Here is a 15,597-nt window from a genome sequence, read left to right as displayed (position 1 = left end):
AAATTCATTAAAGTGAGGATTGGGAGCACACCTTTAGATCGTTAAGGATAGAGGCTAAATTCTTCTTTGATGGATATCTCCTTGAATCGCAGATGATAGTGGAGGACTAATTCCTTTGCCAATGAGGGAAACTCACCTCATTAGCAAAGTTCTCCAACCTAGTTTTAATCACCAAAAGTTCTGCTTTCTTAGAGTTTCCAATCCTACTTGCCCAAAAAAGAAGAATTTGATGATGCCGTTTTCAACCTTTGCTTCCTCAATACCTAGACTCCCCTGGATTACCCAAGGAGCCTCTGTCCACATTGAGCTTCCAGAAACCTGGATGAGAAGGACTGTAGGGTGGCTTTAGAAGGCTTCCAAGGTAATTATCAATGACCCCCTTCCATGCATGGATGAGGTCCAAGTTGTGAATTCATCGAACATATTCGAGACAACCCCAATTAGCCAATTATGATTTCATCTTGGTTACAAGAATGACCCGACTTAAGAGAGGAATCGTAAAAAAATGTTCTATTTCTTTCCTTGCAAACTCCCCACATAATTTTGTGAGGCATGATCCCATCGGGACATGAATTCACCACCATTCTAACCGTCCACTAACTGTCACGCCTCGAAAATCGAAACTCGACTACGGTGACCCTGATCCCGAGTTATAGGGTGTGAACTATAGTTTCATATATTTATTCACCCCATTAACATTCAAATCATCATTCTTCCAAACCAAACCATGATTAAATCATCAAAACCACAATGAAACTAATTTAAGCTTAAAATTTAAACTTCAAAATTTCAATTCTACTATCGTCAGTGAATCCTCTCATCACTTACTTTCTTAATTTTGTACAATTTCTCAAAAAAAAATAAAAAATTTAAAGTAAAAATGAAACTAAGAACTAAATCTAATGAATGTTGCTATTTAAGTATTGTTCATCTTCAGTTCCTCTCTCATCCTGCAAACCTACAATTGTTGTTGATTTGATGAGCTAGAAGCCCAATGAGATCATTTCCACAACGAATTTGATACAAACTTGAGAAAGGAAAGAAAAGCACGGCTTAATAAGATAACTGTCCAGACAAATATACGTAAAGGAAGTACAACTCAAGACAAGGATTAAGGATGTTATGAATTTAAAATAGACCTTATGGAGATAGGTAAAACATATAGCAAGATGCAATGCCATGATTCAAAATTCTCAGAATAGGTACGATGTCATGATGCATTAGTTATGCATGTAATGCGGGTATGATCTCCTAGGGAACCCCCGCTCGATCTCTCCCACTGTAGCAATCATCCTTGCCATAAAGGCCAAGGGAATTCTCGCTCGATCTTGGCCACCATATCAATTAATATAAATTTCAGTTCAATGCGTTCCATAAAGAGACATGCAATGCAATCATCAAGCACTCTATGTTTTCAATGCAATTCAAGCAAATCCAAGCATACAGGTTCAAGCACTCACAATCATGATGTATGTAGACATAAGAATTAACATGCAATGTAAGGTACACATGTTAGAATACATTAACAGTTCAAGAATTTTATGAATCAAGAATACATGATAAATTCAAGAAGAATAGTACATCGCAAATCAAATTCAAAAGAGGTAATGATAGGCTCATCATCAACATAATACAATCAAGAAAACGCATCAACTTTCAATAAATTAAAGGATGTAAAGTCGAGGGGAATGCCTTCGAGTCAAAGGGAAAAAAAGAGGCTATTCCCGATTCACAAAGGATCGAATTCAAAGCGAAAATGGCTAGCCTCAGCGCAAAAGGGCTAGACTCAGATCAATAAAGGAACTATCACAGATACACATGATGTCAAATTTTATAGTAAGGAGGATCCCATACCAAGGATCATGAAACGCGCAAAAAAGATGAAAATTCAACAAGAGGAAGGATGTATGTAAGAAACTAGAATTAAAGGAAGGAAATGAAAAGTAGAGGATCACTCACATACAGTTTTCCACTCGATTTTGACTCAAATCGGGCTCGACTCGGCTTGACTCGATACGACTTAGTTTGACTCAGTCGCGACTCGGTTTTAACCTGTTCTCGAATTCGATGCACAACTTTTTTAGTTGAATGCTCCACTTTCTTAGGGGTTCCCAACTCTTTGCTGGAATAAAATTCGACTCAACTGGTCTTGACTCGGTCCAGACTTAGCGGGTTGACTCTTGTTTTCTTCTTATTCTTATTTATTTATTTTCCTTCCCTCTTCTTCTTTCTTCTTCGTTCTTCTTCTTAGTCCAAGACTAGAGGCTGGATTCAACTCAACCCAACTTGACTCTATAGGTCCCGGCGAGTTGCACTCAGCGGACCAATTCTCTCTCGTTTCTCTCTCTCTTCCTCCAATTGTAGGAGGGTTTTTATAGGCTCTCTTATTTGGAGAATTCCGAAAATTAGAGTCACATGAGGATTGGGCATTGAGTTTACACAATTTCTTAAAAAGACATGTTTTGTGTACGCGTTTGAGCTTTCTTTCGAAATTTATCGATCGGTTTGATACATCCATAGTGTGGCATTTGATCTTGGTCAAGAACTAGTGATCATATGATCATTAGGTGGTCCTCTATATGAACGGTTTGGGTCCTTAAATAGTGGTAAAACAAGATTCTACGACTGTTGTTGTTTGACGAGGACGATGGGGGTCATTAATGTTGGAATCACAACTGGGGGTTATTTCTTTGTGGGGTTTCTTCTAGGCAGTCCAGATCATTCATATGAAGCTTATGGAAGTGAGGATTTGAAGCTTCTTCCAACTTTCGTCGGTGGATTCATATTTAGAGGGGTTCTTGGGTCGTGCGTGCTTATGGATGAGAATCGCGGGGAACGCGATTGTTTCGATTGGTTTTGAATTCTTGTGCATGAAGTCATAGGAATGGAGGCGTAAGATGATTTATGGATTGACATATAGTGATCTTAAAGATCCGGAGTGGCTGGACGAGAATCCGGGTTGGCTTTGGTTTCTCTCTTAGGCTTTCGTAGTGACAGTTACGACGAACGACTTCTGGCACTAGAGTTGGTAATGGACAGATTTGATTGCCCTAATGCATGGTGAAGATCGACAGCGTTGTAATTTTCGATGTTGTGGCAACGCTTCGGAGGAGGAAAATCGCTTTCGAATTGGAAAATCAGTTTTCAGAGGAGACATTTTTGGGTATATCTTGATCACATGAACGGTGATGGTTTATACGTATGAGGTCCATAATTTGGATGGTTTAGATCTGCTGATGATGGGATCTTTCGGTTGATGCTTGCTGTATTGGGACGAAGAAAACGGAAGGTGTTTCCTTCCAAATTGGGAGGGAAACTTGTTGTACACTGAGCTGCCAATTGGCCTTCATGCTCACGCGCTTGGTCTATATGTATGATCAGCTAGGGGTTGAGTTTGTAGTCATCCAGTGGTCGTGGTGTCTGTTGGTCCACCCGATGTACGACTTAGATCATTGAAAGATGATTTCGATCAACTATCTTGATTGAATGGCTATAAATGCTTAGATTTGAAATTCAATGGTCGGATCAGCTTTAAAATCACGAGTTAAGGGTTCACGAGGTCCCTTTGGTGCGTTTAGGTGAAGATGTTTGGTCAGACATCCGGATCAACAGTCTAATCATGCTCTTATTGGATGAGGGTGTACAATTTGAGTTATTCGCGCAACTCTACTAAAACCTTTTTAATTTGGGATACTATAGGACACGTGGGATTCTTCCTAATGGATTTGTGGTCTCCAGGAATACGCCTAAGCGTGTCTTAGTGTGAAATGTAAATCGGTAGATTCGACGAGGATCATCCGTGGATCGCAAAGAAGGTCGTTTTGTGATTTTCAGGCAGGTCATCCATCAGATATAATGCGAAATCCGATGGATGGTGGATCTTGTGAGTTAGGTACTGAAATTGAAGATGTACGGTTCAATTGTGATGTCTGAGTATTGTTTGAAATTTCATCACGATTGGGTTCCTAGAAATAGGTTTTTTTTTTTTTTTTCCCTTAAGGTTTAGTGTCAGCTATGCATATATACACCATGGAAAAACTTAAGATGATCAATGGCGTGTTTATAGCCATTGGAATCAAACTTTAACGGTCTAAACTACTCCTTAGTGCACTCGAATTAGGATGATGGGTTCAAAATCAAATATGCTGGGATGTAAACAACTAAGATGGCCTATTTGTCTATTTAGTGATGATGTAAGGGTGCAGACTGGAATCAAGCAGTTGGATAGCTTAATCAGCCTATAAGGAGTTTTCCCAGCGAGTTGGATTGTTATAGAATCAAGTGGGTTAGGATATATGTTGGCTCTGGATTTGTAATAGGATGTACATGAGGGCAAGGTCGTTAGATCATGATTCTGATGTTAGGTTAAAGATTTACTTGGGTGGCGAGTAAGATAAACGGGTCCAATTCTTGAATGGATGTGTATATAAGCGAATATGAAGATCTCGTAGTTAGTTTACTATGGTTGGGTGGCCAAAAATTGAAGTGGTTGATCATATATCTTCAGCTAGTGATGATGAATAGATTCAGCGGTTGGCTTCGTGAACTATCGAATACATTAGGATATATGCAGATCTAAGGTTAATTATAGTGTGGATGTGAGAGTATAAGAGGGTGTGCATCCACGTTTATCTAAGCATTTCTAAGAAAATTTTCTACTTGTTAGATTACACATGTTTACCCATGTGAGAGAGCACTCGTGTGGAAAATTTTCGGGATATTACACTAGCTCTGCAATTTTGTTAGAGGGACATAGGAGTCATAAGATAAAGTTATCTTAAGATGTGGCACCGTGTGTTGAATTAAACTTTCGTGGTGTTTAAACTCATCTCGGAATGCATCGTATGGAAGACTTTGTATCTTTCTTCTTCTTCCTCTTCTTTATTTTATTTTTTATTTTATTTTTTTATTGTTGAAGATTCAGAAATTTACTAAAAAGAACCCAAAAACAAAGAAAAAGAAACGAACCAAAAGAGCAAAACAACAACTACATTAGTGGCAATGCATCCCCAACAACAATTGCAGGTAAAGAGCTTCCCTTCCTAGTAAGATTATCAGCCACTGAATTCACTTGCCTCATGACATGAGAAAAGGAAATCGAGCCAATTCCACTTAACTCTCTAATTTCCTCCTTCCAACTGGCTCAGTGTTTGGTATTGGTATCACTACAAGTTTCATTGCCTGGGGATGTGGAAACATTATCAATATCACCGGTAACCGAAAATGCGGGGAAATATAGGGAAAACAGTGGAACTTTTCAATAAAACTTCAGGAGATGCTAAAATACACATATTTGCATAGTTAGGAATAAAAAAAAAATTAGAAAAAGAATGCATACATAATAAGGTTTTCATTTAATGGGGGCCTAAAAGCATGTGTTATCATAAGAAACCAATGCAACCATCCCATACATCTCATCTATCCATCCAACCATCGAAACATCCATCGATATTTCAGAATATCGACAACACATGATATTTTGCTGAGAAATCGTTGGCAATTGGAAAGGAAACCAAAGATTGTGGTCTCGATATCACCCATTTTGCAATAATGATAGTATCGCGATACGATCCGGCCATGTTGCAATAACGGTAGTATTGCGATACGATCCATATTATTGTCGACAATTTGAACACTGCACACAACCATGTGACCATATAAAAAATTTGAAATGGATTTTTTAAAAATTTAGTAAATAGATTTTTGGCAATATCGAGACATTGACAATATCATCGAGATATCATTGATCCACTAGCGATACAAGCAACACCTGGAATTTACAGTCTAAAATATTGGCGACACATTGGCAATATCGATACATTGGAGATACTTAGCGATACATCGCTGATGCCTATAATTTCTGAGACTGCCAGTGCTATTGGCATTGCTACCAGTGTTATCGGTATCACTGAGCTGGAGATACGGATAATATTGAGGATATTTCGATAATATCGGGGATAGCGGAAAGATGATCGAGCCCAATTGATGGCGAGACAACGTCACTCGAACTGTTATGAAATCACTCCTATCCCTGCTGGGCCCAGTTTGCCAAGGGAGCTACCATCCACATTCGATTTCCAATGCCCTTGTGGAGGGGGAACCCATGCAAGCCTGACTGCGACCAGGTGAACTTGGTCCTCCAATACTGCATTCCATCCTCTGTGAAGCTCCACAATGTGCTAGCTGTTGAATTCCTTGCGTCAGATTCCCAAGAGACTTTGATTGGTTACAAAAGGCCTGATTGTTTCACTCCATCCAGATAGCCCACCAGACTGCTGGAAGGAATAGCTGCCACAATAGTTTTCCTTTCCCTGAAAACAGTACATTTTCCATGCTTCCTGCATAAGATGAATAGATTCTGGCATAACCCGCATAACACCGAGGAGCCTCAGAAGAGGAGACCATGTGCACCAAGAGAATGGACATTGGAGAAGAATATGATTCACGGACTCTTCAGCTTTATGACAGGTAGCATACATTCACAATAAGAAGAGGAAAACTTAGAAGAGGATAACTTTGTATCTTAGTTATTTTTTCTCAATGATTTTTAGGGTAATTGGCTACACCTGTAGGTAAAATCTTCTGAACTCCTAAGGCTTTGTGAAACAGAATTATTGAATTTAGGCATATATTATGACACTTGCGAACATGAGTAAAGTCCACTTTGCCTGTGCAATAGTATCTATTTTTCTTGAAGGGAAATCTTGTCATTTCATTAGGTGTTATCATGTGCACAATTCTAGTTGGCACTTGGCATGGAGTATTATTACTTGTTGTCTGAGGCAGTCATAAAAAAAAAGTAAGATGTGAGGTTCCACAATCCACACTTATCACCTAGTGGCATCTAATTTCTCTTGGTTTTTCATCGTTTCTAGTTTTCAATTCATGATAGAAAAAATCACTGCTCCAATTGCAATCCTAATCTAGAAAGAACTCTTCGCTCTGTTCAAGTTTCCAATCCTAAATTTAGAAGTTGCTGCTGGTATTATGTAAGGATTACTATTTGCTATCTACTATCCTGCATCGCTTGGATTTTGACCTTGACTTCTCTTTACAGATGATTTTTCAAACAAATCCCAGAACCAAGCATTTCAATATTCAGAGGAAACCATTACCTCTGGAACCTTCTTTACTTCTGCGGGAGGCTAATCGTCGGAGGGCTTCCCTTTCGGCTGGAAATGTGTTTGAATTATTCGATAGTCGCCAGGGTCCTATTGATGGGTAAATGAAAATGTAGTGTTGTTGGATTTTCAGGGTTCTCTTTTAATCTTTTCTCTACATTTTCTTGATGATTTCTAGAGTCTTTATATAATTGATATGCTGGCAGCCCAGGTTCTGATGGATTTTCGAGGCCATCTCCATCAAATAAAGCACATGTGAGCACTATGTCACGAATTAACTCTGGACCTGGAAACCTTGAGAGCTCTTCTTTATCACTTGATAGGCCTATGAGACTTTCAGAAATCCATGTTGCTGCAGAACATGCGCTGCGTCGTACAATTTCGGATCCTGATTTATGGAAATCACTATCATCTAGTCAGGAATTTGAGGTAAATATTCTTCCTATGTTGCCTGGGGAGTCAGTTTTTCTTTTCTTTTCCCCCCAACAATAGGGATTAGAAGTTGCTGGAACAATTTATATTGTTGGGCTGCTGGCTGCCCATCCTGTCTTTTGAATAGGAATTTTGTGCAGCTTTACTAGGAGACCAGCCAAACCCAGCTGGTTTAAGTTTCAGGCCTGAAATTTTGTTCCCGGGCCCCTGGTCCTGGCATGTTGGCCTACCAGTGTTGTCAAAATCCTACAATTTACGATTCTGGTCAAATCTGAAGCAAAATGATTTGATTCACAACTTGAATCCTTTTTAGATGAATCCTATGATTTATGAATCAGATTATACCTGTTCTTTTATAATTTAAGCTTTACTTGGCTTTCATTTTATGTTTATAAATTGGTGGGGGCTTTAAGATTACTTTATTATATCTTTACAAGAGATTACATGATAGATATTCTCTTTGATGTTGAATTGTTTTGCATTTTCTTATGATTTCTTACTTCTTAATTGGTTGAAACACCAAATTGATATAGTATTAAATAATGTTAATGGTGGCCGCAACAGCCAGCCTTATGGTTGTTATGATGCATACTATAATGGCCATTACACCCTCATAATGGCTGCGCCCCATAACAATTGTTACACCCATCATAATGGCCATTATGGCCTTGTAACAGTTGAACTTTTTTTGAAGGAAAAAAATGTATTGGCCCTCTATCGGCCATGTATTGGCTTGTTACGAGTCAATTTTTTCAAATTGAGCATTACGGTCCCATATCATGTAACGGTCACCACCATTACCGTCACATAACAATTGTCATGGCTGTAATGTAGCCATTAAAAAAAAATGATACGCATGACTTACCTGGAATGTTTTTTCATAGATGGTTGCGATCATTTTGACCTATATGTATTGTGGTCATGATGGTTAGAAATCAAAATATCTTTTTTCGCTGGTCTACAGAATCAAATGTCGCTTTTCCAATGTGATTCTATGCTCAAGAAAGGTAAAAAAAAGGACATCAATTATTAAAGGAGTCTTGGATGTTTTTAAGGTAAACTTCTTGAATGACAAAACATAAAGGCAAGTGAGAATCTTTTGACACTATCATGATATATTGGTATTACTTGGTGCATATTGATGGGAAATGGATTTTTTTTTCTTTTTTCTGAAGGGTGACAATTTATTAAAAAAGCAGCAAAAGCCGAAAGAATACAAGGAAAGGAGTGAGAGAGAAAAAAGAAAACCCCACTACAAGACCCAAAGGTCCTCCCCCACCCGCGAGCCACCGGCTAAGAAAAGCACGCCCTCCACTGAAACACAAGATCTAGTAGAACAGAAAACCGTAAGGGATTGCTAAGGGTTCCTTCCAAAGGGCCCATAACCCTGCTAAGAAGAACAATCTCCACCTCTTGAAGGGCTTTTCTACATAAAGGAGTCCAAACCTTTCCCATGGAAGAGAAACAACTACTAACAGAGAGATTTGGATCCAACGCGACTTGGGCAAGGCTCGGGTAGAACTCTTGCAAAGTTCTATCACCAAGCCAAAAATCCTTCCAGAATCTCACCCTCACCCCATCCCCCACTCCGTAAACCATACCTTCAAGGATGCTTTCTTTAAGCTTCATAATTTGCTTCCAAATCCCTATGGCGCTATACAAGGCTGCACTATTGGGCCACCAACCTGCCCTATCCACACCATACTTTCTTATGATAACCTCCTTCCACGAGGCGCCCTCAGCCCCAAACTTCCCAATCCATTTCCCCAATAAAGCTTCATTCATGGATCCCAAGGGACGGATACCCACCCCCCTACCTCTTTCGGCCTACACACATCTGACCAATTCATGAGATGAAACCTTTTCTTAACTTTCCCACCTTGCCATAGGAAGTCCCTTGTGAGGATTATTGAGTTTTTTTTTTTTCCTGATTTATTTATATTTTGCAGATTTTTTTTTTTCAAAATTTTAAGAAAATCATTGAAAATCATTGAAGTTCCTTGCGATAAGATTTGCGATTCGATATGATTCAACCCTTATTACGATTTGCGAAATGATAATGATTTTGACAACATTGGGGCCAGTAGGTAATGGCCAAGACCAGCCCATGGAAGATATAGATTTGGACTTTGGCTGGGCAAGGGATCATAAGTGTTGGGAAATATAAGCTTCGGCCTCGCCCACATAAGAAATAAACCTGAGTCCACTCAGTGAAAGGCTTGTCCTGGGAGCTTGACAGGCCAAGCCCAACCCATTGAGAGCCCTACGCTTTGCCATACATTTTGTTGCATGGACATGTCAAAGTGTGTTATTCATGTGCTTTTTCTGTCGATGTTTGAAGATATTTTTGCTCTCTCAATTGTAATTACATATGAAAAATCATAACTTTTCCCATTGCAGCAAAAATATCTCGAGCTAACAAAAGGTGCTGCTGACAATTACCACCATTCTTGGTGGAAAAGACATGGAGTTGTCCTTGATGGTGAAATTGCAGCTGTCTGCTACAGACATGGTAATTATGATCTGGCTGCAAAGTCATATGAGAAGGTCTGTGCTCTTTATGCTGGTGAAGGGTGGCAGGAACTCTTGGCAGAGGTCCTCCCAAATCTTGCAGAGTGCCAGAAGATACTCAATGATGAAGCTGGCTATCTCTCATCTTGTGTCAGATTATTGGCCCTTGATAAAGGTTTATTCCTGACTAAAGAGCGCCAAGCTTTCCAGTCAGAGGTTTTGCGCCTTGCACATAGTGAAATGAAGCACCAAGTACCGCTGGATGTATCATCATTAATCACATTCTCTGGAAATCCTGGCCCTCCACTTGAGTTATATGACAGGGATCCTGGCACTCTATCAGTGACAGTCTGGAGTGGCTTTCCTGATGATATAACTCTCGAATCGCTTAGTCTTACACTTATAGCAACATTTAGTGCAGATGAAGGTGCAAAGGTATGCTCTGTGTTGCTGTCATATCTCGTTGATTTTCATTACAGTAACAAATAATTATTTGAGTTGCTTTTTCTTCTTCTTCTTCCTGGACTATCGGTTCCAGTAAAATGAATCATGTGTTTAACTTTTCAGCTGATAAGAAGCTCCACTGCTACTGTACTAAGGCCTGGTAGGAACACTATTACCCTTTCCCTACCACCACAAAAGCCAGGTTCATATATCTTGGGGGTTCTTACGGGACGGATTGGGCACTTAAGTTTCAGATCTCATAGTTTCTCCAAAGGAGGTCCCCCGGACGGCGATGATTTCATGAATTATGAGAAGCCAACCAAACCTGTCTTGAAGGTACATCTCTCTCTCTCTCTCTCTCTCTCTCAAAAGCCAATTCCATGGTCCTGGCTCCTTGGAGGAAATTCAACTGATAGCACTATGGGAACTCCCTTCCACCATCAGGGACTCAAAAAAGGGTTTGTGAAAATTCTAAAACCCTCATGAGCAACGAGAGCCTCTGCCATAGTAGAATGAATGTTATTCTTCAAAAATAAATAAGAACCAAGGCTATTTCATGGCAACATCTCCTTATGTAGTTTCTATGAATGCCTCAAATTCTACACAGACCCAAACTACCAACAAAACACCCATCAAGTTGACTTTCCAAATGCCGGCCTGGGGAGATGAATGAAGAAGCTTTGCCTTGGGGATCCTCTCCATCGAGCTAATAACCACTTACTGATTGAAACTGGTCATTCCCCATGGTCCCATTGAATTCAGGCCAAATGATAGCCCTACTAAGGATGGGAAGTGATTCTTCTTTTAACAACTTGTCCAAAGATGATTTGTTATATAAAAAAAAAATCCTACTATTTCTTTCTTTTGGCAACTCCCACATGATGGCAGAAGAAAGCCTTCTCCAAATAATGGTGCCTCTAATAGCAAACTGCCCTAATGCGGGGGCATTTTCACACCAGGCTCGAGTGGGGTTGCTTGTGGGATGTAGGGGCGCACTCGGGGTGGGTGGCCTGCATAACCCATGGATTTGGGGTCCGTGGAGGTGGGTGGCTCGTGTGAGGCAGAGCCCATGGATTTGGGGCCCACGAGAGGGCGGAACCCATGGATTTGGGGCCCATGAGGAGGGTTCGGCCGAGGACCTAACCCATGGATTTGGGGCTTGGGCTATGACATAAAGGGATTAATTTGCCATACTCTAACAGTTCGAGCTTTTAGAGCAAGTGGTTAATTGTCCTACATCAAATTGGTATCAGAGCGGGAGGTCTCGTGTTCGAGACTCCTCACCGGGGGTGATTAATGCGGGGCCATTTTCACACCGGGCTCAAGTGGGGTTGTTTGTGGGATGCAGGGGCACACTCGGGGTGGGTGGCCTGCATAACCTATGGATTTGGGGCCTGTGGAGGCGGGTGGCTCGTGTGAGGCAGAGCCCGTAGATTTGGGGCCCACGAGGAGGGTTCAGTTGATGACCTAACCCATGGATTTGGGGCCTGGGCTATGAGATAAAGGGATTACTTCGCCATACTCTAACAGTTCGAGCTTTTAGAGCAAGTGGTTAATTGTCCTGCATCAGCTCATTTGACCCAGTTTCAAGTAATTCCCCAAAGAACCATATTGTACATGTCCTTAAAACTCTGGCTCATCATGCCAAAGAAGGATTTTGTAGCCAAAATGCTGTCTTGGAACCCTGTTAAATCTTACGATCCTTGTAATTGGACTCTATGAAGACATCTATCAATATTTTATTGAGCATTTCAAGTCATTCATCTCATCATCCTTAAGGTTTTAGCAAAATAACACATAATTCTGCCTCCTATATATTCATCACATTCCTTTATCATGGGACCTTTGTGGGAGGTAGTGTTTTAAATAGCGTAGCATTCAACCATCTATAGCGTGTAGCATAAGCTACACGATACTTTTATTTTTTTAATTAAAATAATTTAAAATAGGATAAATAATATAAATAAATATAAAAATAGCAAAGAAAATTAAAGAAAAAGGCATATGATGTCAAATAGATCACTAACAAAAGAACAAAAATAACAAAGATTATACAATCTCCAAAGTCTTAAGTCACAAATTTGTGGAGTACAAATTCCATAATGTTCATGTAACCAAAGCCCATTTAAAATGTTAAACGTACTACTCCAAAATCTCGACTCTAGAGGTCATCTTCCTCATCAAGTAGCAAGTCATCATCATCAGCATCCATTCCTCCACCAACCCTTTCATCATCAGCATCTCCATTTGCATCATTCACCTCTTGTATATCCTTTTCTTTCTTCTATGAAAGGAGTAAGAAATCGTCCCATAGGATCACCTATACATTAAAAAGAGATCCACTAGAATTTCTAATGTAGGACCGATGCATGAACTCAAATATTGTGTGAGATCAACCAACAAAATTAAATTAATTAATAAAAATCACAAAACTTGCTACCATCATCACAAATAACAAAATTCCAAAAGGAGATCATGCATATTTCAAGCCTAGGTTAACAAGTATCATCCTACAAGACCATTAAATAAGGGAAATTAGGATCTAATGGATGTAGGGCATTCAAATAGCATAGGATTAAGCCTATTCCAAAGGGGAAGGTCTGATACTACCTAGGGTGAGATTAGGGTTTAGAAAAATTGAGGAAAACTTGGAATTAGGGTTAATGGGGTAAAATGGATAAATGGGTTAAAGGGTTTAGGTACTAGGATAATGAATTAGGGTTTTGGATGGAAGGAATCTATGGATTTGGGTTTAATTGAAGATTGTGAAGAACTAGGGTTTGGTAATTTGGGAAAATATGAAGATTTGAGATTTCTAGGTTTAGGGTTAGGATTTGGACAAGAGAAGGTAGGGTTTTGTTGTATGGGTAGTGGAAAGCCAAAGGAGCAAGGGTGGGGCCGTACGGCCAACCCTATGGGTTCACACGTGTGGCCGTATGGTCATGTGTGGGCTAGGTAGGTGGGGTTCTGGATTTCTAGGGTTTGGCTCGTCGAGAAATGTATAAAGGATGAAGATCGGAAGGTTGTTGATGGATTGGAGAAAGGAGGAGGAAGAAACGAAGAACTTGAAGGAATACCTCAATTGTTGATTAAGAGATGAGAGTGTGAGGGGATAGAAGGAAGCCTCGCTCTTTCGTTGTTGAAGATAAGCTTCGCACCGATCTTCCTTCCAATTCACATGGAAGACACTCTCACATCACATGAAGATTGGAGAAGAAAACAAAGGAGTTCTCTCTCTCTCTCTCTCTCTCTCTCTCTCTCTCTCTCTTTTTCACAAAACAAAGCAATGAAGAGATCACACGCCACCCTCTCTATAGCTTCAAAACTTTTCCAAAATTACAAATTAAACCCTGTTTAGTGAATTTTGACCAAAATAACCCTACTCTAATGCAAAATCAAATAAAATCGCTCAAAAGTTGTCCAAAGAATAAATTAACTATAAACTAAATCCTAAAACATAAGAATGTCCAATGATGATGAAAATAGTCCACGATCAACGACCAGATCATGTAATCCATGTGATTCAACGACCCGATCGTCACGTCCCTCAAATCCGACGGTCCAAATCACTCCCTAAAGTAACCCATGTGCATCTTCCCAATGTGGGGTCTTCCAGATGCTCGCACATGCACATGGGGTTTTCAACATGATCATGGGTACTCACCTAGCGATAGAGAAATCGGTGTGGTCCGCCTCTGATACGTACGCAAAGGTGTCCGTGAAGTGATGTCCTCATCAACTCTCATCAGCTGAGAAGAGTTCACCTCTGGCAGAATAAAACTCATGCAGCGCTCCAAGATGTTAGGATCCAAAGTCTGCAGCTCAGCCTTTGTAATCCAGGTGCTATCTGAAATCGGTCTGTGCTTCCTCTTGATGAGGAATTTCTGAAATCCCCCATGGTGAGTGGAAACCGCTTCCTCATACAATATGTATACAATTTCAACTTGTTCACTTCGATCAGACAAGGAGGGTAAGGGTGGCAAAGGCTGGGATGATTGGTTAGTTAGGGGCCATAGGTTAGGGATTGGGTCATGGTCTGTGGGAGGGAAATGCAATTTGATGCAGGACAATTAATCACTTGCTCTAAAAGCTCGAGCTTTTAGAGCAAGTGGTTAATTGTCCTGCATTAAATTGATATCAGAGTGGGAGGTCTCGTGTTCGAGACTCCTCACCGGGGGTGATTAACGTAGGGGCATTTTCACACTGAGCTCGAGTGGGGTTGCCTGTGGGATGCAAGGGCACACTTGGGGTGGGCGGGGCTTACGGGGGAGGTCTCGTGTTCGAGACTCTTCATTGGGGGTGATTAATGTGCATTTCACACCGTGCTCGAGTGGGATAGCCTGTGGGATGCGGGGACACACTCGGGGTGGGCAGCCCGTGCGAGGCGGTACCCATGTGATTTGGGGCCCACGAGGGGGGTTCGGCCGAGGTCCTAACCGATGAGATGTGGGGCTTGGGCTATGAGATAAAGGGATTAATTCGTCATGCTTTAACAGTTCGAGCTTTTAGAGCAAGTGGTTAATTGTCCTGCATCAGAGGGCCTGAAAATGGATCAGAAGGTGAATTAGTAAGACGCTTGTATTGTACTAGATCTTCCACGTTAAAAGTAGAGTTGATTCCCATAGTAGGTGGAAGGTCTACTACACACGCATTAGGACCCAGTTTCTGTAGTAATTTGTATGGTTTTGCACTACGCGCTTGCAACTTTTTAACAACCCCATGTGAGAACCGCTCAGGCTTCATACGAACCATGACGTAATCTCTTACTTGGCATTCCTAAAATCTGCGATGAGAATCAACAAATGCTTTGTATTTTTCATTACTTAAGTTAATCTGCTTCCTGATCTCACTATGTAACTCACGTATGTGATGTGCAAACTCATGTACCGACTCAGATGGCCTATGAGACAGACATAGGTACGAGATTTACAGGTTTCCTAAGTTTGTAGCCATGCACAAGCTCAAATGGACTCATGCCTATGGACCTATTAATAGAACTATTATATGCTAACTCGGCTATAGGCAAAATAGTATTCCAAGTTCTGACGTGATCACACACGAGGCATCTAAGAAAATTTCCAAGGCTCCT

At 40.5% G+C, this 15,597-nt stretch overlaps 1 protein-coding gene across 4 annotated transcripts in view; it reads left to right on the top strand.

The window, feature by feature from the left end:
• LOC131253650 (trafficking protein particle complex II-specific subunit 130 homolog) overlaps positions 1 to 15,597 on the top strand; it is a 59,407-nt gene that overhangs the window by 29,835 nt on the left and 13,975 nt on the right. For all 4 annotated transcript variants that reach the window (XM_058254739.1, XM_058254740.1, XM_058254738.1 and 1 more), the window contains 4 exons: positions 7,058 to 7,221; positions 7,328 to 7,550; positions 9,954 to 10,499; positions 10,632 to 10,844. In XM_058254739.1, coding sequence (XP_058110722.1) covers positions 7,058 to 7,221; positions 7,328 to 7,550; positions 9,954 to 10,499; positions 10,632 to 10,844 — 1,146 coding nt within the window. The remainder of the gene's footprint in view (positions 1 to 7,057; positions 7,222 to 7,327; positions 7,551 to 9,953; positions 10,500 to 10,631; positions 10,845 to 15,597) is intronic.

Source organism: Magnolia sinica, chromosome 8, assembly GCF_029962835.1.
Source record: "Magnolia sinica isolate HGM2019 chromosome 8, MsV1, whole genome shotgun sequence".
In the NCBI taxonomy this organism is placed as follows: domain Eukaryota; kingdom Viridiplantae; phylum Streptophyta; class Magnoliopsida; order Magnoliales; family Magnoliaceae; genus Magnolia; species Magnolia sinica.
Note: the sequence above shows the minus strand (reverse complement) of the source record. Positions and strands in the feature narration are given on the sequence as shown.